Raw genomic sequence first — 26,570 nt, 5'->3', positions numbered from 1 at the left:
CATCATAGACGGGCGACGGAGCTAGGGGACAATGACTTCCGGTTCCGGTTTCCATGCTAACATAATGCTAACAAGGATGTTTTGTGATAAAAATATGTTACAAACATGAACTCACGCAGTGTATTGATAACACAACAAGACGAGCACCATATTGTACGCTAACTGGGAAATGTACACAAACCGTGGCAAATTTTTATGGTACATTTTTCACGTAAACCAAAAAATATGCTGATCGGGATGTATGCTAACCAAGGTTCCACAGTCATCCCTTGTTTATCACGGTTAATTGTTACCGCGACAAGTGAATCTAAGCCAAGCCTCCAATTTATTTGTTCTAAACTTAAGAGTGTTTCAAATGGAGTGGGGAAGAAGGACAAAGTAGGAAGCCAAAAATGTACCACTTCTACATGGAACGGGAGGAAAACTTATTTTTACTGTATCATGATGACTCCATGCAGTGTTAAGGTGTAATCTAAGCTAATGTCTCATGTAACATTACTGACGCCTAGTGACCAGAATACTACATATGACTTGTCTGTCAATATTTTTTGACTAATAATAGGCCATCGTCAACCAAGAAACAGTGATCATTTATTAATTAATACATTTTTGAAAACCCCCGATAGACGAGGGAGCGATGTTCGAACCGCGACGTAGCGAGGGACGACTCTGTTCCATTTCCTCTGGCAGTAGTGATCATTGTCAAGTGGTCACCATTTAACATGATGGTCAGCCACAGTCAAAATAATTCATGTGTGTATCTTGAACCACGGAGCACATTCAGCTTCTGTCTTCACCACATTCTTGTCTCCTCGTGATCTAGGTCTATGTAAACAGAGCTATGACTCATTCTGCTGCACAATTAAAAGACACCTCCAGCTAGATTTCATAAAGAGACTTCTGCAACACAAGTTAGATGCAGACACTACAAACCAGGGTCAAAGAACAAGCACACAATGTGGGATGACTGTTGTGTTGCCTCAGGTAAGTCTTGAGTGCATTTGGATACATGCAGGCTTTGTCAGTAGAGTGGAAAATTAGCTTGGGTGTTTGCAAAACAACATTTTGACACGTTTTATGTACAGTGGATCCCAGATATTCACGATTCAGCATTTGCGAACCTGCAAGTTTGTGGATTTTGGAATGTCACGTAAGTGTTTGTGTGTAACCTTTGTTCCAACAGTTGATTCTTCCAGGTAGAAACTCACAGCATCTTGAAGCTAAAAGTCAGCCTAGACTAAGTATACAGTTTTCATTTATTGTAACTGTGACACAAAAGGCTCTTCTACCCAACATCACAAATAGACTCACCCTTGCGAAACATGTGCACAAGCTGCCTAAAGAATGCTTTTTCCAGAAGAGGAGGAGGAGTATGTTACATTCATAAAAGTAAACTCCTAAAAACATTGAACACAATAATGTGTAAATATGATGTACCACTACCAATTTAAAAGCTATTGAACGGACAACAATTTAGAATAATGCTCAGTGACCAATAATGGGGGAATTTATGTAGCAAAAGAATTTTGTTGCAAATGTGAACGGCGGTGGCAGGAGTGTATGCTGTGCTATGGTGATTGACACTGCAATACTGTCCTATTCCTTTTGATGGGATTAAATTGTCATGACCTCTCAGATATGGAAATTGAGGCACGGATCAGAGGCTTTGGAAATGTCAACATTATTAAATTGTGAGACCAGTTAAAGGCACAGTTCACACAGTTCCCAGGCAATTATTTCAGTGGAGGCCACGTAGAACAACTGTTACCTGACCTACGATATAACGTCTCATAACGCTACAATAATAGACACGAGGGCTGTGGCAGAGCTTCCTCACGTAACTATACATAGGTTGGCTGATGGCAGTGAGTATGGTTATTAGAGATGTCAATATTGGCATAAAAATGAGATCGGTTCATCTCGGTATCGTTTTTTCTGCCGATGACATGGACATTGATGATGATGTCGTGCTCAGCAACAAGCTAGCCCCGTACGTCTGCGGTCTGCAATTATTTCCAAGTTTCTCCTTCGGACGGTAAATAAACTATTTGCAAAGACTGCAAAGTGCTGTGAGAGGGGGGTGAGTGATCTTCCTTTAAGTCTTCTAATCTAATCACACCAACGGAAGAATCACTCATCGTCACATGCAGCCAGCGTACCTGCATCAAAATAATAGGCGACAGTAATTTCACTGATTGTACTAGTCAAGGGCCGCACGGTGGCCTAGTGGTTAGCATGTTGGCGGCTTCCTCCCACATTCCAAAAACATGCACGTTAGATTAATTGTCGACTCTAAATTCTCTAAATATGTATGAATGTGAGTGTGCATGGTTGTTTGTCTATATGTGCCCTGTGATTGGCTGGCGACCAGTTCAGGGTGTACCCCGCCTCTCGCCCGAAGTCAGCTGGGATAGTTGGGATAGATTTTAGTTGACTATTGGTCATGATTTTTTTAAGTAAGTTTTATTGCGACAAAATGTTTAAAATAAATCTGGCACTTTTTCTATAACTTACATTTGTCTAATTTTGTGTTTCCTTGTGAAATGCATCCAGTGGAATCACAGTAGGGTCGCAAGGTGGCCGAGTGGTTAGCATGTTGGTCAGGAGATCGGGGAGACCTGGGTTAGAATCTCTGTCTGGAGTTTGCATGTTCGTGGGTTTCCTCCCACATTCCAAAAACATGCACGTTAGATTAATTGGCGGCTCTAAATTGTCCACAGGTAAGAATGTGAGCGTGTCTACATGTCCCCTTCTGGCGACCAGTCCAGGGTGTACCCGGTCTCTCGCCCGAAGTCTGCTGGGATAGGCTCCAGCATACCCCCGCCACCCTAGTGAGGGTAAGCGGCATAGAAATCACAATGAAAGAAGCATGATGTGCAGCATAAGAGTTTGCGGGAAGAGCTGCCACCTATATTGGTATCGGTTAATATTGGCTATATTAGTAGTATTGGCTATATCAAGTGCGAGAAACTTGTACATATTTGTATTTTATATCATACTGAATCATAAGAATAGAATTATGAACTGACAACTACTCTCATTGACTGAAAATACCAAAGGAAAAAATAAACGCACTGTAATCCATCACATCCATCACTGCCATATAGGGGCTGTGACCGGTACATGGGTGGTATCAGCGCAATCGACTTAGATGCTTTAGTAGATTCTATTATGCGCCACCAATGTTTTTTTTAATTCACTTGCAGTTGATTGTTTTGTGGAGAAAGTCCACCGCTCGTGTCTTTTGTACTGAGAAAACAAATAACCCATTGAACAAACAGGACATTTTGTTCTTTGAATTTGAATCTGCGAATTGTGGACACAAAAAAGCAATCAGTGCTTTGTCATTGTTGCAGATTAACATTCATGTGATAATGTGTGCTTGTCTCTCAGCATATACACAATCTAAGTTTTCACAGTGGAATTATTGTATTTTTCTTCCTTGTCAGTATTCACAAAATGTAAATACGACAATATTTTGAATCAATGTCTGCGTGAAGTTCGGAGCCCAAGGACATCATATCAAATTCTTCCCTGCAGATGCTTGACTGAAACCACCTTCACTTGCTGCTTGTTTGTCGGTCTTCTGGCTTCGCATTTGTCTTCAGTAAGGGAAAAGCTCTCTACTGGCTTGAGATCGGGACGCTGACTCATTTAATTTATGCGTGAGTCATGAGTGACTGACAAGACTGACAAAAGATGTAGACACTAATAAGTTAGGCATCATGTACATGAGGCAGAACGATCAACATTTTATACATGAACCAGTGATCATTTCCTTTTTGAGATTAGTATCAGCTTTAAACAGATTTACCTACAATGATGAGCCTATCCCATCCTGGACAGGTCATCTCCGATTAACCTAACATGCATGCTTGGATTGTGAGAGGAAGAGCTCAGAGAAAACTCATGCATGCAAAAGCCACACGGCTTTCTGTGGTAAAGAAAGAAAAAACCCTGTAAAACATCAACAGAAGTGAAGAATGCTTTGGAAAAGACAGGACACCTGATGACTGTAAATCCAGGCTTTACAACAAGGTGCGAACCCCAAGTAACATTCATGCACAGGGAAACCAGATTAGACTTTGTTAGAACGCCTCCCAGGTTCTGGAATCATTCTGACAGATGAAACCAAAGTCAACTAGTGTAGTATAAGAGGATAGGACGGGAAGGAGCAGCTCCTGATCCAAAGCAGACCGCTTTATTTGTCAAAGATGATGACGACAGTGTTTGGCACTGGCATTTGTAACTGCTAATGGAACATGCTCCCTGGTGTTTATTGATGATGGGACTACTGACAGAAGTAACAAATTGAATTGTAAGCTGTATTGGGCCATAATCTCTGTTTGCAATCAGCCAAATTAAAAACTTTGATGCCACTTCACAGTCCACATGGATAACGAATGACCCTAAAAAGGGAAAGCAACTTAAGACTTTTTGAAGCCAAAACTATGAAATAATCTTCAATGGCCAAATCCATCCGTGCATCCATCCATGAGCTTGTCCTCATTATCACGGGTGAGCTGGAGCCTATCCCGGCTGACTGCATGAAAGGACACACCCTGGACACACACAGGAGGTCACAAGGAACAAGTTCCTTTCATGCGAAGCATAACTTACACCGAAATTATACTTAAATTAACACCTAAGTCATACCAAACTGCACACAGAACACATGGACATACTGTACAAATGCAATCATAAAAAAGACTAAACACAAGAATTACATTGGGCAAAAATATAAACGCAACACTTTTGTTTCTGCTCCCATTTTTCACGAGTTGAACTCAAAGACCTAAAATAACACAACAAACACACAAAAGACCTATTCTTTTCAAACATTGTTCACAGATCTGTCTAAATCTACTGTATGTCCGTGAACACTTTTCCATTGCCAAGATAATCCATCGCACCTCACATGTGTGCCATATCAAAATGCTGATTAAACAGCATGATTGTTGCACAGGTGTACCTGCCCACAATAAAAGTCCGCAGTTTTATCACACAGCACAATGTCACAGATGTTGCACGTTTGGCATGCTGACTGTTTATCACGTTCTAAATTCAGTGTTTATTAGAGCCCTGTAGACATGAAATAACACCCCTATTGTCACATTTACACTCCTATTATTCTTTGTTTACACCACAACCGGATCACTGCAGAGACGCCGCTCATAAACGTAGTTACTTAACTAATTAGTTCATTTATTTGTTCTAAACTCAAGAAAGTGTTTGAAATGAATTGGGGAAGAAGGACAAAGTAAGAAGCCAAAAAGGTACCACTTCCACATGGAATGGGGGTAAATCTTTTTCCACTCTATCATGTCGGACATGCCTTGGCTGACTCCGTGCAGCGTTAAGGTAATCTAATCTAAGGTAATGTTTCATCAAGTGTAACATTACTGGCACCTAGTGACCATAATAGTACATATGACTTGTCTTTCAATATTTTTGACTAATAAGAGGCCATAGGCAATTAATTAATTAATTAATTACAAAAAATGCTCAAACCGAGATGTATCACATCCAGCAGGTTCATGTCCGTGGTCGTCTGAGACCAGTCACGGGCACAGACACCTGCTGCGGCAGTCGGTTTGCATAATTAAACGATTTCTGCACAAACTGTCAGAAACCATCTCAGGGGAGCTCATGTGCATGCTTCCTCATCGTCGTCATCGGGGTCTCGACCTGACTGCAGTTCTTTGTCGTAACCGACTTGAGTGGGCACATGCTCACATTCGATGCCAACTGGCACCTTGAGAGATGTTCTCTTCAAGGATGAGTCCTGGTTTTCACTGTTCAGGTCAGGTGGCAGACAGCGTGCGTGGCCTTGTGTGGGAGAGCGGTTTGCTGATGTCAACGGTGTGAATTGAGTGGCCCATGGTGGGGACGGGGTTATGGTATGAGCAGGCACATGTTAGGGACAACAGATGCAGGTTCATTTTATTGACGTCATTTTGAATGCATCGAGATACAGTGATGACATCCCGAGGCCCATTTGTGCGCCATTCATCCAAGACCATCACCTCATGTTGCAGCATGACAATGCTCGGTCCCATGTTGCAAGGATCTGTACACAATTCCTGGGTGCCGAAAACATGCCAGTTCTTGCGTGGCACCCATTGGGCATGTTTGGGATGCTGTGGCTCTAGTCCCTGCCAACATCCACCAACATGTGGACCAACATTCCACAGGCCACAACGACCTGATCAACTCTACGTGAAGGCGATATGTTGCACTGCGTGACGTAAATGGTGGCCACACCAGATACTGACTGCTTTTCTGACTCCCCAGTGAAGCAAAACTGCACATTTCAGAGTGACCTTTTACTGTGGGCAGCCCAAGTTACGCTTGTGCAATCATCGTGCTGTTTAATCAGCATCTTGATATGCCACACCTGTGAGGTAGGATGGCTTATCTTGCCAAAGGAGAAGGTCTCTATGTATATAGAAAATGTTTTAGATCTTCAACTCATGAAAAATGGGAGCAAAAACAAGTGTTGCGTTTATATTTTTTTCACGGTAAATGAAACAGTAACAAAAAAAAGAGAATAATTCCTTAACTTTATCCCTGGTTGACTTGCACACTGGAACGGGCGTTGCAAGGGAGGGAGAGACAGGCTCATAGGGAGGAGGAAGTAGAAGTAGCAGGAGATTCTGGTATTCCCGCCAAAGCACAACCTTTCCATCTGAATAATGTCACCACTCTGCTGCTTAGTTGCCACTGTGAATTTCATAGAGCAGATCCTTTCACATGTTCAAGGATACAATCTTTCTCCTCGATGATGGTCGCGACAGTCGGATGGCATAGACAAAGAAAGCGGCCATTGTTGGTCTGCCTCTCCTTCCCTCTCTGATCATTTCATGATGTCTAATTTCACTTCACTTTTCACTTTCACTTTCCTTTTCTTCAACTCACTTCCATCAGAAGAGTCTGCCTTATGCTTACTGAAGGGCAAAGTGCGACATTGTGTCCCCCCTGTACTGTAGCTACACGTGACTATTAAGTTTTTTCATAATTCACGGGTGTGCGTTCTAGTCATGAAACGTCGAGAACCTCCTGTATAGACACACTATGGGACATTTAGAGTCTCCAATTTGCCTAACATGCATATTGTTTGGGGGTGTTGTCGGAGGAAGCCGCAGTACCTGGGTAACATCCACACAAGCTCAGGGAGAACATGCAAACTCCACACACATGTTCCAGGAGGGATTGGAACCTGTATTTGCTGACTCTGAGGCCGACATGCTGCCAGAAAGTGAAGGCAGCAGACGCCACAAATAAACAAGCATTAAAACTAAGCTTTATTACCTTGGTAGAGATGGAATTAACACGAATTTGATGCAGCTCTTCTATTCTGTTTTTCGGTTGTGCAATTAGCAGCATAATGTTTGGCTGGGTAGTGTATTTGTCGACACAATCACATTAGAGCCGTGGTTCCCAAACTTGTTACAGTGGCGTACACCTTCGGACATTTGACTTGAAGCCATGTACCCCCTACTGTTGCACACTTAAAAAACAGTAACCATTTTTACATTTCATTAAATTGAAATATTAAACATGATTCATTGGTTAATTCATTTCATCGGAAGTAATTCTGGTTCAAAAATTTGTATTGCGCATGGTCAAAAAGTTTTTTATGAGCACTGATAAATAGAGAAGATGTGAATTTCTCTTGGAGATGAATAAAGTATCAAAGTATTCATCCTACATATCTTTTATTTCAGCCGGATGTTGGGATCCTTTCCTTTGAGTGGGTTGACCTTGAGCTTCACTTTTAAAGCAGTAACCAAAGTACAAAAATACATACAAGCAGTGACAAAGCCTCATTTTCAGGAGAATATCCACTCTCTGCCATCCTGACACGCACATACATTGGCAGGTGCTGGGTTTGGAACACCAATTTAAGTTAAACCTTCAAGATTAAACACCCTTAATACACAACATAATCATCAAACTTACTTTCTTATTCATAGAACTCACACAGCGCAGTGAAGAACTTCATGCCGTGTCTCCTTCCCGCTTTCTGCGGTGCACTCTGACCGTGCGCTCTGTGCTGTGAGGCGTTCAGGTGAGCTCGTAATTGTGAGAGTTAAGGGCTAATTGGTTTTCATTTTTATTCAGGTACAGTGACAATTGGCGGACCCTGGGGGTACGCGTACTCCACTTTGGGAACCTGAGTAGCAGCGTGAATGCTTGCCTCTTTAGTCACATTGAAGTTTTAGATGCACAAATAGCATTAGCGTGATAGTGTGACTATTTCATCATTAATACAACAAAACATTCTCCTTTTTCATCCACGTAGGTTATTTTATGTCAGTCTAGTGAAATTCCAACGTGCACACTGAGCACTTTGCCCTGCCTGCCCCCTTGTTGTAGGTAGGAGGGGTTGTAGTGACGCGGTGATCCAGTGGTACCGGCTCTCTCTGTGTGACCAGAGCTCAGCATCTCTCTTGTCAGCGGCACTTTAGCGCCAGACAAGTAGGGACGTTTTCTCCCTCCACTCTCTTGAGGAAGAGACAAGCTCCGGGATTTACCGAGATCCATCATTCGAAGACGAGTCATCCGTTCTTCTTTTCCTCTTAACTCGAATTTTGCAAAGATGAACGTAGGCTGCGCCATCCTGGCGTGCACCTTATTCGCGGGAGCGTCCTGGGTAAGATGAGTTAATTGTTTCATGGGAGTGCTACACTGGCGCGGGGCTTGCTGCATGTGAGTGACCGTGTAAGAACACTTTCTGCTGCAGTGATGCGCTAAAAAGCTACACGATGTCGGAGTCGAGAGACTGTAAAGTTAAGAATATTTTCGTCGAAGATGGGGCTGAAAAAGTCACCGACAACTCGGCTCATTCCGCTAATAAAAGCATAAAAACTACACCCCGGGATTGCAGAGTGGTTAAAAAAAAGACTCCATGTTCTGGTGGTTGTTCTTGGTCCGTGCACATTTACGCACCGCCACATGCCCATCTATTAAATGTTGGCGTTCAACTTTGGTTTTAGTTATTGCGCGGCACTTCATCCATTGTAAAACGCACAGCTTGGTTTGATTGCAATTTAGCGCGTGAGCCCAAATTCGCCGGCCATTTCATTGGGTACGTAATTATGGTATGAATCTAGCAGTACATTTATTATTTGGGGTTGTAGTTCGCAGTAGTGTGGAACTGCACTGTTTATGCATCACAGGTGATATGAGATGTGCTTGTAGCAGATCGTGCCACTCATGTATTTAATTAACAACATATGAAGTACACTAAACATTGTTGAATTCACCGGGATAGGCTCCAGCTCACTTATGACTGAAGCCTAAGCCATATAAAGTGAATGAATGAATGGCTACCGTCATTGTCTTGCTCGAAAAAGCTTCATTTGTCTGTAAACTGTAACACTGATACATTTTTTCATGTTCCCACAGTTGTAAGTGAAATGCCGAGATGCAATGCAATACATGTTTTTCCTCTCCTGTTAGCCTCTCCGGTGAGCTAATGATCACCATTATTGTCGTTTTCATGATGATGACAATTGCGGCGACTGTTGTAATGATGATAATAACAATCATCAAGATGATCTATCAGCATACTTACGGTCATTTTGGAGCAAATGTTGCCCTGGATGCTGATTTCCCCTCCCCGATGGTCCAGTTGAAGTGCACTGTAAATCATCACTGTAGCCACAGCGAATGCCGCATTCTATAGCAGTCCAAAAAGCTATTACCCATTGCCCCCAAGTCAGTTTGCCGATGCTTATCAATCCGCATGGTTTTAATTCACAGGGGAGTAAGATGGGCCTGTCCATGAAACCTCCATGCAGATCAGGCTTCTCCCAGAACTTCTACACAGTGATTGTCCCCAGAGTTGTACTGCATGGTCAGAACCTTCTCAAAGGTACGTGCGCTGCCTCTGCTGGATCTCATTTATTGACTCGTCATTGAATGGGTCTTCACTTGGTGTGCACGGTTTCTCTCCATCATTCTGTAGAAGGTCGGAGTGCATTCGGGCCCTGATGTGCATACTAGAGCAGAAAAAAATGTAGCAACGGGTTAAAAATGTCTTGTTTTTCCGTGCGGTGGTTGTCATGTTATATGTATTTGTTGACGGGTACACAACTTCATGTGCGTGACTCCAGAGACACAATGCATTTTTTTCCTTTTTGTACGTACATGGACTCATTTGAACGCTTTTTTGCCTCCCCTGGATGTTAACACCTGGAAGAACAAAAGGTATTTTATTCCCTTGGTTTATTTGCTTTTTGGAGGAATGCAATTTCGTTTTGGTTCGCCCCATTTCTTGTCAGTGCAGCCAGTGTTCATTCCTGCCATGAGAAATTATGCTGTATTTTCTCCTGTCTGTCGGCGCTTTGTGCTGGTGAATCTGTCGTAATGGAAAAATCTATCTCAACCACAGCCGAGTGTCTTGTTTTGCATAACAAGACAGATAAACAAAGTCTTTGAATTGTCTTTACTTTGTGAGAAAAATCATATCTCAATCTTTAAAGTCACAGAATCTCCATGATGATAAAACTAAGCAAAAAAACAAACAGAAAAAAACAAGAGCGAGAAGAGATGCAGTAATCAGTGTGTTTAATCCAGATTGGACTTTGCAGGAACGGTTTTGGTTTTAGTGATGTTGGTCACATTTTCCTGTTTTCCTGTTGAGCTGAACACTACCATGACCGTTCTCCCTTTGTAGCGCAATATTTCTCCATTGTTTGGTAAAATGACATCTCCCAGGCGGAAATGGCATTCACATTGTCATAGCTGTTTGAACATTTTGCGGCTCCCAGGAAAACAACTGAATTATTCTGTAGTTTATTTTGTTATTTTGAAGGCAGAAGAGGATTGCACCACCGGTCAGTGGGGAACACGTTTGCCTGAAGGGCCTTTGGACTCAAGGTTTCTGCCTGTTTGGAAATGGGCTGAGGTGTCCTTGCTGACCCAAACAATGTTAACCAAGTGAAATACGTCCACTAGACTGATAATGTATCTTGATTTCCCACCTTGACTATTTGTTCCTGCAGATGTTGCATGTCACGGGTTAACTTGTCGTCACTAATGCTCATTGTGATCCATGAGCTCCTACTTTTTCAATCTTGTAACCACAAAGTTTACTCAAAATGCTTGGACTCCAGCAGCATCATCTCTGCTGCTGGATGATTAATGTGCACTTGCTCGATTTACCGAAGGCCTGTTTTCTATAAGGTGGGACACTAAGCCAGATGAATTCTTTATTTAGTAGTAACACCCCAACATTGTATGTGTAACCTGAAACTGTCAGCTTCCAAGAATACGAATGGGTCAGGGATGATATAATGGAGGGTCCGGACTGCTGGACCACTGGGGACCGTGGCTGTTGTCTCCCCGGAGAGTATGACAGTGAACAATGGAGGAAGGAGCAGAGAACTGTGGCCCAGCAGACTCCGTGTGAACCAAGCTGGTGTTTCTAGTCGCATCATGCCTCAAGCAGTAGTGAAATGGGAGTTGTTTTGTTGTCAAGTGTGGGTGGTGTGTACGTGATTACATTATGTTTTCTGGGTGACACTAATTGACCCCTTTCTGCATGCATTTGCTGCACGCCTCGTCTGTGAGTGAACACAACGCTGTGTTGTTGTGTATTTACTTTCATTCCTTGCTTAAAATGATACGTTATTTGCAATTATCAATCAGCATTTATCGGAAACACAGTATCTGTACTCCTCTCAAACATATTTCTTTGTTTCATGTCTCATGTAACTCCTCATCTTACGATGTGATGTTCATTAATCCATTTTTTCTTGCTCGAATGGACACTAAACCTGGGGATTCTACTTGTACCAAGTGAAAAAGAAGAAAACATAAAGTTGGTCTTTTGTTTACAGCTGTAACAGCTTCCACTCTTCTTTTGAAGCCCAGTCACCGTTAATTCATTCCAAAAGGTTCAAGGAAAAACAAAATGTACGAAAAGCAAGGCAATTTTTTCTCTAGGAAATAAGGTAAATCCAATTAATTTGTTTCAGAACCCCAAAATATAAAGAAAAGTACATTTATAGAGAATAATAATTGTTTTATATGCAAAAAAACAATCAGAAATAATTATAAATGAGGAATGGTGGAACTTATGAGGGAGTCAGCAACACATAAGGTGCTTTCGATGGGAACTCAATTTCACAGAAAACAGTAGAGGGCAAACGGACTGGTTTGCGCAATACTTTAGGAAACCCGAGACGAAAAAGGAGAAAAAAGGCGAAACATTTCAACAAAAACTGAATCATAAAGAAACTGGGGCGTGCGAAAACCGAGATTTATCTGTATTTTCTACAATATTTTTGCCTTTTAATCGGATGTTTGATGGGACTGAGGTAAGGGTTTTGTGGTTCTACCACACCATCCGCTTCATCCTACCAAGCATTTACGGACCTTAACTGTTGCAAATCTAAAATCTCCCAAAATGCTCTTGTAAGACGATGAATACAGTTTGAGCTCAGGCCCAAGCCCTGACTGAATAAGACACAAGGCCCCTTATACTTCGGTCAATCTTTACTTCGCCTCTTGAATTTGACTTGTATCCTGTCTGCCTGTACATAAAGTGGCCTTGATGTTTCATATTGTGTCTGCGGTCAATGTGAATGTGTCCCTTCTGCTATCATTTGTTGGCTTTACAGGTTTAAAAGAGTGTTATAGGTTTGTGGTTTATAAAGCCTTTTGCAAAATAAAAAAAATCCCTGCACTTCCACCAAGTTTCTCTGAATAAATCATCCTATGCTGTGATGGAGACGTTTGTCTGAGAGCTGGGGCAGGACTGGAGCTGTGGCAAACAGGCAGGCATGGAGTTGGGTTGCAGTCGTGGTTCGTGCAGATTCCCGCTGTGGGCAGATAAGCCATGAAAAGAAATATTCCAGTGATTGTGCATTGCTGTGTAAACCATCACCTTGCTCCAAGAGCCCGAACAGACACCTTATCTCTCTCTCGTTCTCTTACTCTCTCTCTCTCACGTACACACGCACACACACACACACACACACACACACACACACGCTATAGAACTTGTTCAGTGTCAGGAACGACAGCAGTGAGGTGTTGCACGTGAAAGAACACTGTGTGATTTACAGGCCTTCTAACACACTTTATACGTGTTGCCAAGATTTTGGCGTTAGATGAGTACCTTTGATGCTTCTAAAATGAATGGAGCTTTTCACTTCGGTTGACTTGTTCTTATTCCAGAACACTTGGTCCCATACGAGCACAAGTCAAATTGTTACATTCTTTAATACAGTATAAAGTTTAAAGAGACAAATACACAACATAAAACGAAATAAAGAAAACTACTCACCCTTTGAAGACGGCTGACAAACACAAAATTATTTTTTGTTTTAGTATTTATAGGTTGCTTGAAAGTGGTGTCTGTCTGTCACATGGCAGTATTTGCTGTTGAGGTCATTTTATGTTGAGTACGCTTGGTAAAATTTGTATATCATATAATTGATCTTGATTACCATTGGTTCCAGACAGGATCGGAATAAGCTAATTTCCACGAAGTAGGATTTCTTGTTTATGAATTAAATATTTTCATAGTTAGAGCATAGAAAACCTGTTTACGACCTTCTAAATACGTTTGTTAACATTATTAGAGCCCTCTACACATGAAATAACACCCCTATAGTCACCTTTACACTTGTATTACCCAACATAGTAGACATAATAATAGAAAATAAGACATCATGTTCTGTAGACTCACAAGCACAGATCAGAGTTGCCAGGTCCGCTTATTATAAGCGACTTTGAGCTTGTTTTTTGTAAAGCCGCTTGCAACTCCCCAAGCTGCCTGTTGTTTTGGGTTTGTGTACAAAGAGCTAGTTGCTTCTTTCTTGCGTGAGACCTTGCGTTATGACTGACACACATAGCATGTACATTTCAGTTTGTTTGCTTGAAAATGCTTAATTTAGTCCAAAACCATGTACAATTCCATACATATTTTTGACAAATAATAGACAAACACGAAACAGCGAGGAACCGTGATGTGATTTTTTTTTGGAAAAACCATGATAGAGTGAAGCCGTAAAAGTCGAAGTGCAAAGTGGCAGGGGATGATTATGTTTGTAATTGATAGTTACTTAATTTTATTGCTCTGTTCTTGTGTTGTTGTTTTTTTTACCATGACCTGGATGACTGAGAAGCTACACAGACACCCAACCATCCACCTTTTACCACCTCATGTTCAGGGTGACAGGAAGTGTGGATCCTATCCCAGCCGACTCTGGGTGAAAGGCACCCTGGGTTGATCACCAGTCACTCACAGGGCACAAATAGACAACCATTCATATTCACAATTGTTGTCACAGAGTGGACAGCAATCCACTTGCTGCATTAAATCAGCAGAGTGTACTGTTTTTATTTTTATATATATATATATATATATATGTAACCCGCCCTGCTTCACACTGCCCGCTCTGGGGCTCCAACCAGGACCTTCGCAATGGGAGACGAGAGTGCTGACCACACGGCCAAAAGCCCGGACTGTCGACCGCGTGTTCAGCGCAGCTCTCTAGGCAGAGGGAGTGAGGTTTTATCAACGTACACTTATATATATATATATATATATACAGTATATACAGTATATATTATTGTATTTTCACTTAGAAGAAGGTAAAATTAGGCAAGTCGGCTCTTGTCCCCTTTATTTGCTCTCATATCTAAAGAGATGAAGTGCCTTCCCTTACTGGTCTCATCCCAATGCTTTTGATTTATGGCCTTCTTGCAGTACCATTATTAACTGCTTCAGCTTTTGCAGGGCACAAATAAAGCACTATACAGTATTGTAGAAGATAAATTTAAGTAGGATCATGCCCTCAACAGCTAAACACTTCAGCACCGTTTCCTATTGTTTTGTTCAGCTTCTTAAAGTTACTCACACAAAATGACTTGCATCGTGACCCCAATTAAGACTACACAAGGAAAATCTGGCGGGGAGCCATATCTACTCCGCAACAGCCCAGTATTAGCTTCCAAAACCAAATGAATGGGCTTCTATAAGTTTGCCCAGACCCCAGAAGTGTGTGTGTGTGTGTGTGCGTAAAGAGGGTTGTGTGGGGGAGGGGGGATTATGTGTCCATGCGTTTGATAAGTGGGATGCCATTTTTTCTTTGACTCATGAAGGTCTCTCTTGTCCTCCAGAGACTCTTTCATCTGTGTAGCCAGGACCTGCAGTCTGTAGTAAGCTGATAGAATACAGGTAGAGACGAAGAGCCACATCATTTCTCTTTATCTCACTAGCCTTCGTGCAAACCACGGTGCGTTCCTTTATTCCTCAAAGGCCCTGCGACATGACACGCTAACAGAGCCAATTCCGTGGAGCAAGCCACCCAAGATATGGTACATGCCACAGCACAATTCTTTTCATCCTGGTTTGTAGTTGTTTGCTCTGTGGAGGCAGTAAATAAAAAAGTGGTCAGGTTGATAGACTGCGGATTGTCTGTCTGGTAGAAGAAGTATTATTGACTTGAGTTATTACTTGTGAACTTTATTAGTCCTTACGCACTGATTTTTGACCTGCGTTTGGGGTCTTTTGGCGGTCGTCTGTTGGGTCATGCCATCGTGTACTTTCATGCAGAAGTTTTAGGTTGTGTACTGTGTAGTGGTTCAATGACCTGACTTCTGTGCCGGCAGCGTGGATTCCGTTTGGACTCCGGTGATGGTGTGAATGTGAGTGTGAAGGGTTGTCTCTATATGTGCCCTGTGATTGACTGGCGGCCAGTCCAGAGTATAGTCCACCTTTTGCCAAAGTCAGCTGGGATAGGTTCCAGCTCCCCACAATTCTACTGTTTTTTTCCTTTTCTTTCTTGGGTGGTAGCGTTCTTATTCTTGGTTGTTTGATTTCAGATGAGCACAGGTTTGCCATTGTAGTTACTTGCATCATGTACACATCGATACAACATGCCTCAGTTTTCGTCAGTCTTGCTGACTGATCCAAAAAATGTAGGATTATTATTTTGATGTAAATCACAGTATGGGGCGGGGGGACTGTGGCACTCTGCAAGTGTTTTTCCATTTTAATTTGTCGTTTATATGTATTTCACATTGTTTTGCATATAAAACTTGTATTATTGTTTTCTCTAAAGTGTTTTTTTCCTATTCATGGCTGTCTGGAATGGTTAATTGGATTTACATAACTTCCGATGGAATAAATTGCTTGGGTTTTCGCACATTTTGGTTTTTGTTTAACCTTTTGGAACAAATTAGTGGCGAAAACTGAGGTTCCACTGTAATTATTTCTTGTCCTGTGGGCCATTGCAACCTGGTCACAATTGTTTGCCACATTGCACATCAGTCTGTCCATGCACATCCATAATGTAAACGTCTGTTTGAGAGGGGAAAAATGGTCCAAAGATCCAAATCCTGGGGACCTCATAGGGGGCCATGATCATGGTCTGATAGGCACCCGCTGACTTCTTTGAAAGAGAAAGTCGTACCATAATTTTAAACCTTTTAAGTAACAAGTCTTCACCACCTGGCTGATGCGGATTCTAAAAATTGAGGTTTAATAATGTGAATTTGATAAAAAGGCCAAAAAGACCTATGAAGACTTCAGATGGTTAACACCGCCATGTGATTGCCCTCTTACCGGTGCGACTGCATTTTCTAACAAAATACATGTGAAGTAATAGTGCTCTGGATCCTGACCTTCAAATGGAGGTAAATGCAGCCTCCAGCCCGCATCTGCGAAAAGGCTGTGTGGGAAATCATGAAGCAATTATATGAAAAAGGCAGAAAGTAGGTAGCTCTGATGGTGCCAAAACTAGAGTCATTGGCAAGGGAATGAGGACCACATTGAACAGGAAATTAGAGGCGTAATAGTTCATTAAATGGGATAAATGTAAGTTTCTTTCATGTTACTTGGAAACAAATTACTGATCTTGTTTTACACTGTGTCATCAAAGAGCGGCATAGACGAATACATTATGTACCTTGATGTGAATAATATTAGCATTTATTATCATAAACCTTTTTTCTATTGATCAACTTAGCTCCCAATCAATTTGTATTAGTGCTCTGCATCTCAGTGCATGTGACTGATCAGTGACTCGTCTTTTTGCTCCCACAAGGAGATCTCGGCGGCGACTATGTTTGCTGTAAATGTAACCCACTATCTTCCAGTTCATTACAAAGGTTTTTACCCCCACCGCTAGACTGCAGGATTTACATTCATCTGAATACAAATCAGGTTTTCAGAATTTGAGATTTAAATTATTCACTGACACGCTCTCCTGCGTGTATGACCTGTTATTACGATGCATTCTTGTGCTTTTAGTAGCTTATTGGATTGGTAATAACCATCCCAACACATACAATGCACTCAGCCCTGGAAAGGAAGCTGAGAACAAGGCCCTTAAGTAACACAATCTAATAAAGTTTTGTAGAAATATCAGTTTTGTAATCATTTTCATGTCCTGTAATGATACAATTGTAATCTTGCAATGGGATCCTCCCGCTTTCCCCGCCGAACAGCACCCTGGTCAGCAAGTCAACAAATGCGCATTTACAGCTGCCAATTTGTGTTTATAAAAGTGTCGGGCAAAGTCAGGAGCAACAGAACAAAATAAAGTGTTTACTGTTGGGATATGAAGACAAAAATATCAAAATGTTATCTTCTGCATTTACTGTATTTATTTATTTTTTTTACCAGCTTCCGTCAGACCCCGCCTGGTTATGCAGATGTCCTCGCTACATCTTTATGTATGATCTCTTGTCTCAGCGGTGGATCTCTACTGTATTCACATGTGCTCAGACTCCTCATTCCACTTCACAGGAGGAGGATGTTGGATTTTAGAAGACGAGAAAGGTCAAACAATGGGATTACACCAGGACACAGCTTTCTCTTTTAGGAATATTGGCAGTTAATTACTGTGATGGCTAACAAAAGACTGTTTATTCTCTATCACAGCATCTAAGAGTGCACTTGAGAAGTGCTGAACATTGCATCGGAGGTGTCCAAAATGCTACTCAGGGGCCATTTTCAGCCCAGAGCTCATCTTTTATTGGTTCTCGGCATGTTGTGAAAATGCCTTGGCTTGCGGCGTTCCAAGTTTCGCCATTTTGTGGTGACGTACGCACTGCGGTGAATTGTTAATATTGGAGAAGAAGAAAAAGCAGAGTAATACACGCAGTCACATCGCTTCACAGAGGAAGGATGCCATGCTTCTTCCTTTTAGTCATGAAGCGTAAGATGGCATTCTTGAACATGTGAAAGGATCTGCTCCTATGAAGTGGACAGTGATAACAGCATAAGCAGCGTAGTGCTCTCATTATTTAGCCTCCCTCCTCCCAATAGGCCTGTCTCACACTCCTTGCTGTGCCCTCAGTGTGCAAGACAACCACAGGGATAAAAGTAAGTTACTTTTTCATTTAGTTCTTGTATTTAGAGTTTTAGTACTTTGTTTTATATGTCTTATAATGTCTTATAATAATATCACGTAGGTATCAGATCAGAGACCAAACTTGACTTACATCACAGTCTGGGAATGGAACCCGTACGTGACCCGAGACTACCTGACTAGATGTATTATTAGTAGGGCTGTCACGAGACGAGACGATACGTGAGATTGGGTCTACGAGAACGAGACGACATGAGATTTGGCCACCAGACATTTTTTTTCTGAAGGGGAAATCTTGTCACGTTTAATCTTGCCATATCTTGTGACACAAGATTGTGTGTCACCCCTAATTGTTAGATATTAAACTCGTTTGCTTTGTTAACTATGACACAGGCTAATGTGGATGTTTTGTTCAGATATCTTAGCATACACTGTATGGCCTGTATTGGTTTTTACAGTAGCGTCTTCATTGTGCAAAATTTAATTTTTCTGTACGTGCGCTGGAAAAAGTTTGTACACCCCTGCATTACATAATCGAGCTTTCAGGATGACACTAATGACAATAAATGAGCATGAAGTCATCCTTTTAATAAAGTAATAATGTGCAAGTATCCTCCAAATGAAAAGGCTGACACATATTAAGGATAGATGAGATGTATATCCAAGCCATTTGGCAATGTTTGGCTATGGACAGAAGTCTTGTAGTTTAAAGTTTGTTCTCTTCGGCAGCGTAACACAGAATGTATTCTCACGCATGATCCAGTTATACTCCCAATATTTGTAAAGCACAGCATAATCAAACATTTTCAGAGAAATCAATAACGTTGGGCCTGGCTTAATATTCTGCCGCACCCTCCTGCTGTTTTTCTCTCTGCTCCCGTTGGAGAGTCACTGTGGCTTTGCACTTTATTGATGAGTTATGGCCAAACACTTTGACCTTGTGCTGCCACTTGACCTCACATGTTCTGTAGCGCAATGTATCCTCAGCCTACAGCGCTGGAGGAGATGAGAAACACGGCCTGATCAAAATGATTTACTTTTGGTCTGACGTGACGCATAGATCCATTCTAGCTGCTGCTAAACGCACCTCCGGAGGACCTCGCTGTATTGTGCAGAGCAGCCACAGGCCTCTTGCTATTAATTAAATGATAAAACACCACAATGTCAAAATGCGCGTTTGTTCTGCAAACATTTGTGCTCCACGTTGACACGCATACACATTCAGCAAGGGATCTTTGATCAGGACCTGCTTGCTGTGTTATTCACCATCTTTTCTGGCACACCTTTGCTTTCAGTGTAAAAACACTTATTTATATATTAATGCAGTACATTTTGTGAATTTATCTGTTTTGTGTTTATTGGCAGTGCTTTTTCCTAAGTGGAGAAATTAGAGGATTACCAACCAGCAGCGTAATCCCGCCATCAATCTTAAGGCTCATTAGTAAGCAATGGAGAGGACTGTATAAGAAAAAGACACAAAAAAACCATACTGAAAGAGAACGAGAGAGAGGGACTGGTTCCAAAAAAGAAGAGGTAAATGAAACGTTTGGCTGCAGCCATGCAGACACAAACGTAGCAGTTTTGCAGTTCTGTCACATTATAGATGCACAGTATATGTAGGCCTGTCTCGATAATCCATAAATCGATTATTCGAACACTTAAAAAACAGGTGGATAATTATGACGCCCTTGATGGGTTCTGAGGTGAATACCACAGCCGGAAGCCACAATGTGGGAACATTTGGGTTTTAAACAGAATGAACACGGTGAGTGCATGAACACCGATGTAGGAGCCTCGGGTAGCGGAGCCTTCGTCCTTCCAGTCGGCACATATAACCAAAACAGTGCAAAATGGTTGCGCTCTCAACAGTGTCGCTGGCTACATTGCAAAAACATACGTACAGGCAAAACTTCTGTCAAGCTAACGTCTCACACAGGTACACCGTACACTACACTTGAGTACCATCTAGTTGTTCAAATATGAAGTACACCTCATGACAATTAATGAAGAAATGGTCTAAATAAATGTTGTCGATAAAATCGATTATCGACGATAATTTGTAGCACAATTATCGACCAGCAGAATTTGTTATCGTGACAGGCCTACATATATGAGAGATATACACATAGAATGAGGGGATACGTTAAAAAAAGGAAGGGGATGAAAGGTTTTAGAATGATAAGATTTCAAATTTAATCACTGCTAATCAGTCTTGATCACAGGTGAGCTGGAGTCTATCCCAGCTGACTTTGGGCGAGAGGCAGGATACACCCTGACCGATCACCAGTCAATCACAGGCAACATGTCGACAAAGCATTCATACCGCAGGGGGTGGGAGGTTGTTTGTGGGTAGGTGGGGGGCTTTTTGAGACAGACAATAGTATGCTATGTATGCTATGCTCCTCCTACAAAACCTCCTGCTAGCTTGATATTCCCGAGGGGTGTCACTATGCGATATTGATATTGGATATTGGACCGATAACAGCAAAAAATAAAAGTCGGATTATGTCAGGTTGCATCTAAAATCTCAGATATTGGCACTGCGATACAGGCAGTCGATTCCAAACACGTCGATGCAGCAGCGGCTGGATTGAGCCCACGTGATCACAACAGCATTTGCTAACGTGTTAACAGCGTAGCAAAGAGTAGGAATGGTGTCCGAAAAAGATGTTGCAACTGAGTGCAAAACCGGGGAAGCTTAATACCACCGTATCACGGGAAACTCCCACGGGACGACCACAAGTCATTAACAATAAAAGAGAAGAGCCAGCCTCTGTCGGCGGTGAGTAAAGTTGGGGTTAAACGCTTAATTGAGCACCTCGAACCTTTATTATGCCGAGCCGACGCAACATTGTGGATAAAACTATACCCCAGTTGCTGAAATAAGTAAATGGTTTCATTTTTCTCATACCTACTGTTGCTGATTGTTGTTCTCTGTTTGAGTAGCATCACTTGATCAAGCCTTTTGTGAGATTTCACTCTACAAAATAAGTAATAAAAGTATGTGTGATTTGTGCTGATATCGGATTGATATTTGAATCGGCTGACATTCAAGGCTGCAATGTCCGTATCGGATCGGAAGTGAAAGAGTTGCATCAGGACACCCCTTAATATTCTCCTCATGTTTTCCCCAAAGCGTGTATGTGCGAAATTCAACAATGATCTTTGACATTCCCAGGGGTTCCTTGAAAAATGATCATGCAGTAAGTGCTCTCTGCTCCAGGAAACGCACACGGAGTGTCATTGAAAAAGTCACTTCTAATTTTGACTGACTTTTTAACCGCTTGCTCACTTTATGACACATTTTTGCCGGAATAGGATGGAGAAGAGACAATCGTCAACAGCTTGAAATACACATGAAACGTCTTTATCATGTCAAAGATGTCCCAGTGTTCCACACAAATGCATTTCTTTTGTTGTGCGCACTATAATAGAGCACATTTTTTGTCTTTATTTTGTGAGGAAGCCTGTTGAATTACAAAAGAGAATATGTGGAGACAACCTACATTTTTGATTGAAATACAAATCAATAGAGTCCTCCTTTTTGCTGCCAATGCACGTTGCTGGAACGCGTTGGTAGCATCGATCCCGGCTTCAGAGGAATCACAGTTTTCGCCGCTGTCTTGTTTTGTCTGTCAGTGCGCCTCCCTTCCGCTCTCATTCTTCTCTCGTCTATCCTCTCTGTAGCCTCCAAGCTTTTCAGATAAGAATAATAGCTCAGCGAACTGGTAGAGAAGACAGGCATCGAGGTGGAGGAGGGGGTGGCGCTGGTGACAGTGTTTACGCTTTGCACCACAGCAGTAAGACAGAAGAGACGCTAACTGTGGCCTGTGGGAATATGAGCCTTCCTATTGCCATAAACAGCTATTTAGCCCGGGCAGAAGAAAGCCAGATGTGAGGGAATGGGAAGACAGCCACCACGGGGCTGTGGCAAACTGAAAGACGGATGTAACACTGGCATCGTAATACCAGGGGTCCCTCTATTCCACGTATCGAACTCAAGGCACGGGGGCCAGATGTGGCCCGCAAAACCCTGGGAATAATGTGTGTCAGTGATGCACTTCATCTTTTTCCTTTTAAATGTATTTATTCTGTCATTTTGTCGGAAAAATTGTACTTGTAAACTTGAATATTATCTGATCAGATATTCCAAGCATTTTTTGTTATCAAAAATAAATCCCTGAATGTCTGCTTGTCACCTTGACATTTTCACTTCACTTCTCAATTCAAAGCGAGTTATCCATCACTTTGTTCGTAAAAATATAATAATCAAATGCACGGGCAATTGTGTATGATGAGGTTATATTCATATTCATGTATATTAACAGTTACAAGTGGCCCTACAGTATGAAGGCAGCCATAACTGCGATGTGGCCCTCAACGAAAACCAGTTTGACACCCCTGCTCTAATCCAGCCATCCATTTTCTATGCCGCTTTCTATGCCTATCCCAGCTGACTTCGGGCAAGAGGAGGGGTACACCCTGGACTGGTCGCCAGCCAATCGTAGGCCACATATAGACAAACAAGCATTCACACTCACATTCATACCTATGGACAACTTAGAGTTGCCAATGAACCTAACATGCATGTTTTTGGAACGTGGGAGGAAACAGGAGTACCCGGAGAAAACCCACGCACGCACGGGGACAACATGCAAACCCCACAAAGGGATCTCACACAGAGATTCGAACCCGATCTCCTGACTGAATTGAGAAGCACTGCTCCAACCATAAATCCAAGATGATGATTCTTTTTGTGTCATTTCACTTCAAGAAAAAGTTTAGGATTATAAATGACGTTAATCACGACCTGTGAGTCCTCTTGCAGTCATTAGAAACACAGTTTTGGCACAACATTGCAACATTTGAAGATATTCGGTAAAATATAACAACAACAAAATATACACCATAAAAGTCAGTATTTCTCAAATAGTGGGGCATGCCCCCCTGGGACTGTGGGGTGAAGTGTCGGGGGGTTGCAAGGAGCAGGGGGGACTTTCACAATATATTTTTTTCAGGTAGCGTGTTCTCAACAGACCCCAGTTTAGTTCAATTTCATAGCCTTCACGTTGAAGCACTAGACAACTGAACATACAGAAATGAATCATGACTATTATGACGTTCATTCAACAGTAGGGGTGTCGCGATCTCGCGAGATTAAAACGTGACGAGATTTCCCGTTTGGAGAAAGGCTGTCTCGCGAGAACAGAAGCCCATCAGACGGTGAGCTATGTCATCGCTACTATGAAAGACAATACGTTGTATTATGGAAGTGGAAGTGTGCAAGGCACATGAAGTGTTTTACACACACCTTGCAATCCAACCTACGTCCGTGTTGCCAGCGTCATCGCCAGGGAGTGACATCTGGCTGCTTTTTCCATAAACGTAGCAAGAGAGAGGCGTAGCTCCTACGCCCAGCCACGTAAGCTTGTTCCTTCCTCTCCAAACCCTTCTTCCATCAATCTAACATACAGAATGTTCTTTATGTGAGGTAATGATGCTAACAACTGCATCATTGTGTCTCCAGAGCTGTGGATCATTTCAGGTAATAATTCCACAGTGTTATGCAGATTTTACCCTGCTTTCAGGCAATAATTTGGCACGCTGCCTTTCTTGCACTCAAAAGACTGGAGCAGATTTTGAAATTGCTCTCCATAAGAATCTCAGAATGTGGTTATTTTAGATTGAGACCGGACAGTGAAAGATTTACACCCCCGTTAAACCGAGCATCAAATTTATAGCTGTGTAAAGCACTTTAGCATCAAGGCTGATCCCGACAATGCCGAGCCAGAATTGACACATAAGTGAAATATGTACGACACTGGCTGGACAGAATACGTCAGATGATTGTGCTTGCGTGTTTGTTAAAAGCAGAGGGATTGTGGGTTTGGTGCAGTTATAACACATCAGTGTCTGAGCTACCACATGTAGCCTTTGTGATTAGCAGCCCACAGGTTACTGGCTTAACATGTTGTCGTCTTTTTGAATCGAGCCATCTGAATTTTAACCACAGGATAAAGCTTTGAACAGCTCTCTAAAGGTACTATAATAAAATAGAGAGTTAAATGTACTGGTTGAATGAGAGCTGCTCCTCTGCAGGGCAATGGGCCACCCACCATCCATCCATACATATCTGCCGGGCTTCCTGATTTCATGTGGTGATTCACTGCTTGATTTGCATTTTTCTTTTTTTTTTTCCCTGTTCACAATTGTATTAAACCATCAAATTACATCATTGCCTACGTCTGTTATTTCTAAGTAATATACTGTATGTGCCCACTTCGGTCAGACTGCAGAAGTCATTAACGCAGTGCAGGCGAGGTGTTAGGAAGCCTGCAATGCAAATTGAACCCTTCAAGGAAAACTGCACTTTCTTTGGAATTTTGCCCATCATCCACAATCCTTATGTGAAAAATGAACACATATTTCTTTCCTTTTTCTGTGCGAGTTAGCATGTACAAATTAGTATGAGCCAGCTAACAATACACGTCATGGGAGGTACTGTATCTATTTCAACTATGAAGCCCTCTAAAAACTCTAATAACCTTTTGTTGTGTTATATACATGCTGTGATCATGTATTAACAAGTGCATTGATGATAACACGTAATACTTAGTATCTTGACTTATTTTTATTATTTAAAACATTACCAAAACTTCTTTCCTAGACGCATTGATTTGACACAGCTCATATAGCAAACACTACTTCCGTCAACAACAGCAGCAAAGAAACAGCGACGACACCTGCAATGTCCGCTCTCATTGGGATGGCAGTGTCTTCCAGCACAGTCCTCAGACTCCAGGCCTCAGGTAAAAAACGCTGACAGCAAACGAGCATCTTGTTCAGTCTTCGCAGCGAAATTGAGAGCCAGTAGTATCCACTCCCGTTGCAGTGGCTTGAGGCGTTGTGGGTGATGCTGAGACAAGCGAGGCGTCGTGTTACTCAGCCAGATAAATACATTTTTGTGTGTTAGCTGCTACAATAACAATAGAGCTTGGTTAATATACAGGTCAGTTATGTAAATGGAACACTTTGTGGGTTTTTTTAGGGTGTTTTGTTAGGGCTTTAGCGTCACAATAGGTGCCTCCCATGACGTGCATTGTTAGCTGGCTCATACTAACACGTCTTCTCTCGTTAAAATGCACAGAAAAGGGAAAGAAATAAGGATTGTGAATGTTGGGCAAAATTCCAAAAAAGTGCAGTTTTCCTTTAAGGCCTGCAGCATTGCGGCATGAAGTAGGAGGAGCTGGCAGAAGACATGAACATCCATGCATTCATTTGTGTGATCGTCATAGTAAGTTGCAAGCAAGCTTTGTGCTCAAGGGGAGTGATTATATAAGATGTATTCACCACACACTGGAGAGGGATTGGAGTTGCTAATCATGACATGATTTGATAAACTGCATTGACAGTACATCCTGTATACAGTCAAAATACTACATAGTTAGACCTTCACAATTAAAACACGGTTACCAATTCAGTTTTGAAGATAAACACGTAACGTTTTGATAGACTCTGTGAGAGGCATCTTGTTTCTTTAAATCTGGCCGGGTGTTTTTATTTAGTCTTCAGGTGCACCATCTGTCTTTTCAACTAAGGTGTTTATTGACGTTCATACTTGTGTGATGCATGTTTTTACACCTGTGTCCTTCTATTCTTTGTTCATGTCAGTGATACAGTGCAGTGTAAAGGCTATTCCTTCTCCATAGCTTTTCTTCCTGGTTCTTTGGACCATGTTGCTATCGGAGGAGTAGTCAATGATCACACAATGGAAAAGGTCTTCAAATTGTTTAAAAAAATAAGAGGAATACATTTGGTTACAATGTGAAATGTGAAAGTTAAGTTTGTGTGAGTGAGAGCAATGCATCGTGTGCATCCCAGTATTTTTCCATCAGTCATATGTGTCTGTTGTGCAATTCCGATTGTGCTCTGTTGGTTTGTGTGTGTCATAGAGGGTGAATGTGAGTGTCCTGCAGACCCCTACTAGAAGTTATTAGACTCACAATGCACTGAGCTATTAGCCCAAATCTAAAAATGTAACAATAATAATAATAATAATAATATCTAACAGCAGTTAGAGGCAAAACTTTTCCTACTCGTGTCCTCCTCGTCACATTTTGATCGCGGGATCTGTGTGGTCAATGCAACTGAAGCACAAGAGCCCTCAAGTGAGCAACAATAGCTGCATTTTGTCATATGTGTGTTGTTGTTGTTTTCAACCTAGTCAGTGTA

General features: G+C 41.9%; 1 protein-coding gene across 2 annotated transcripts in view; it reads left to right on the top strand.

Moving 5' to 3' along the window:
* Window positions 1-8,423: 8,423 nt before the first annotated feature.
* The window catches only part of cdh4 (cadherin 4, type 1, R-cadherin (retinal)), a 237,285-nt gene continuing 219,138 nt past the window's right edge, over window positions 8,424-26,570 (top strand). For both annotated transcript variants that reach the window (XM_054784962.1, XM_054784963.1), the window contains exons 1-2: window positions 8,424-8,656; window positions 9,769-9,880. In XM_054784962.1, coding sequence (XP_054640937.1) covers window positions 8,603-8,656; window positions 9,769-9,880 — 166 coding nt within the window. In that variant the 5' untranslated portion in view covers window positions 8,424-8,602. The remainder of the gene's footprint in view (window positions 8,657-9,768; window positions 9,881-26,570) is intronic.

The sequence above is a fragment of the Dunckerocampus dactyliophorus genome, chromosome 8, assembly GCF_027744805.1.
Source record: "Dunckerocampus dactyliophorus isolate RoL2022-P2 chromosome 8, RoL_Ddac_1.1, whole genome shotgun sequence".
In the NCBI taxonomy this organism is placed as follows: Eukaryota; Metazoa; Chordata; class Actinopteri; order Syngnathiformes; family Syngnathidae; genus Dunckerocampus; species Dunckerocampus dactyliophorus.
Note: the sequence above shows the minus strand (reverse complement) of the source record. Positions and strands in the feature narration are given on the sequence as shown.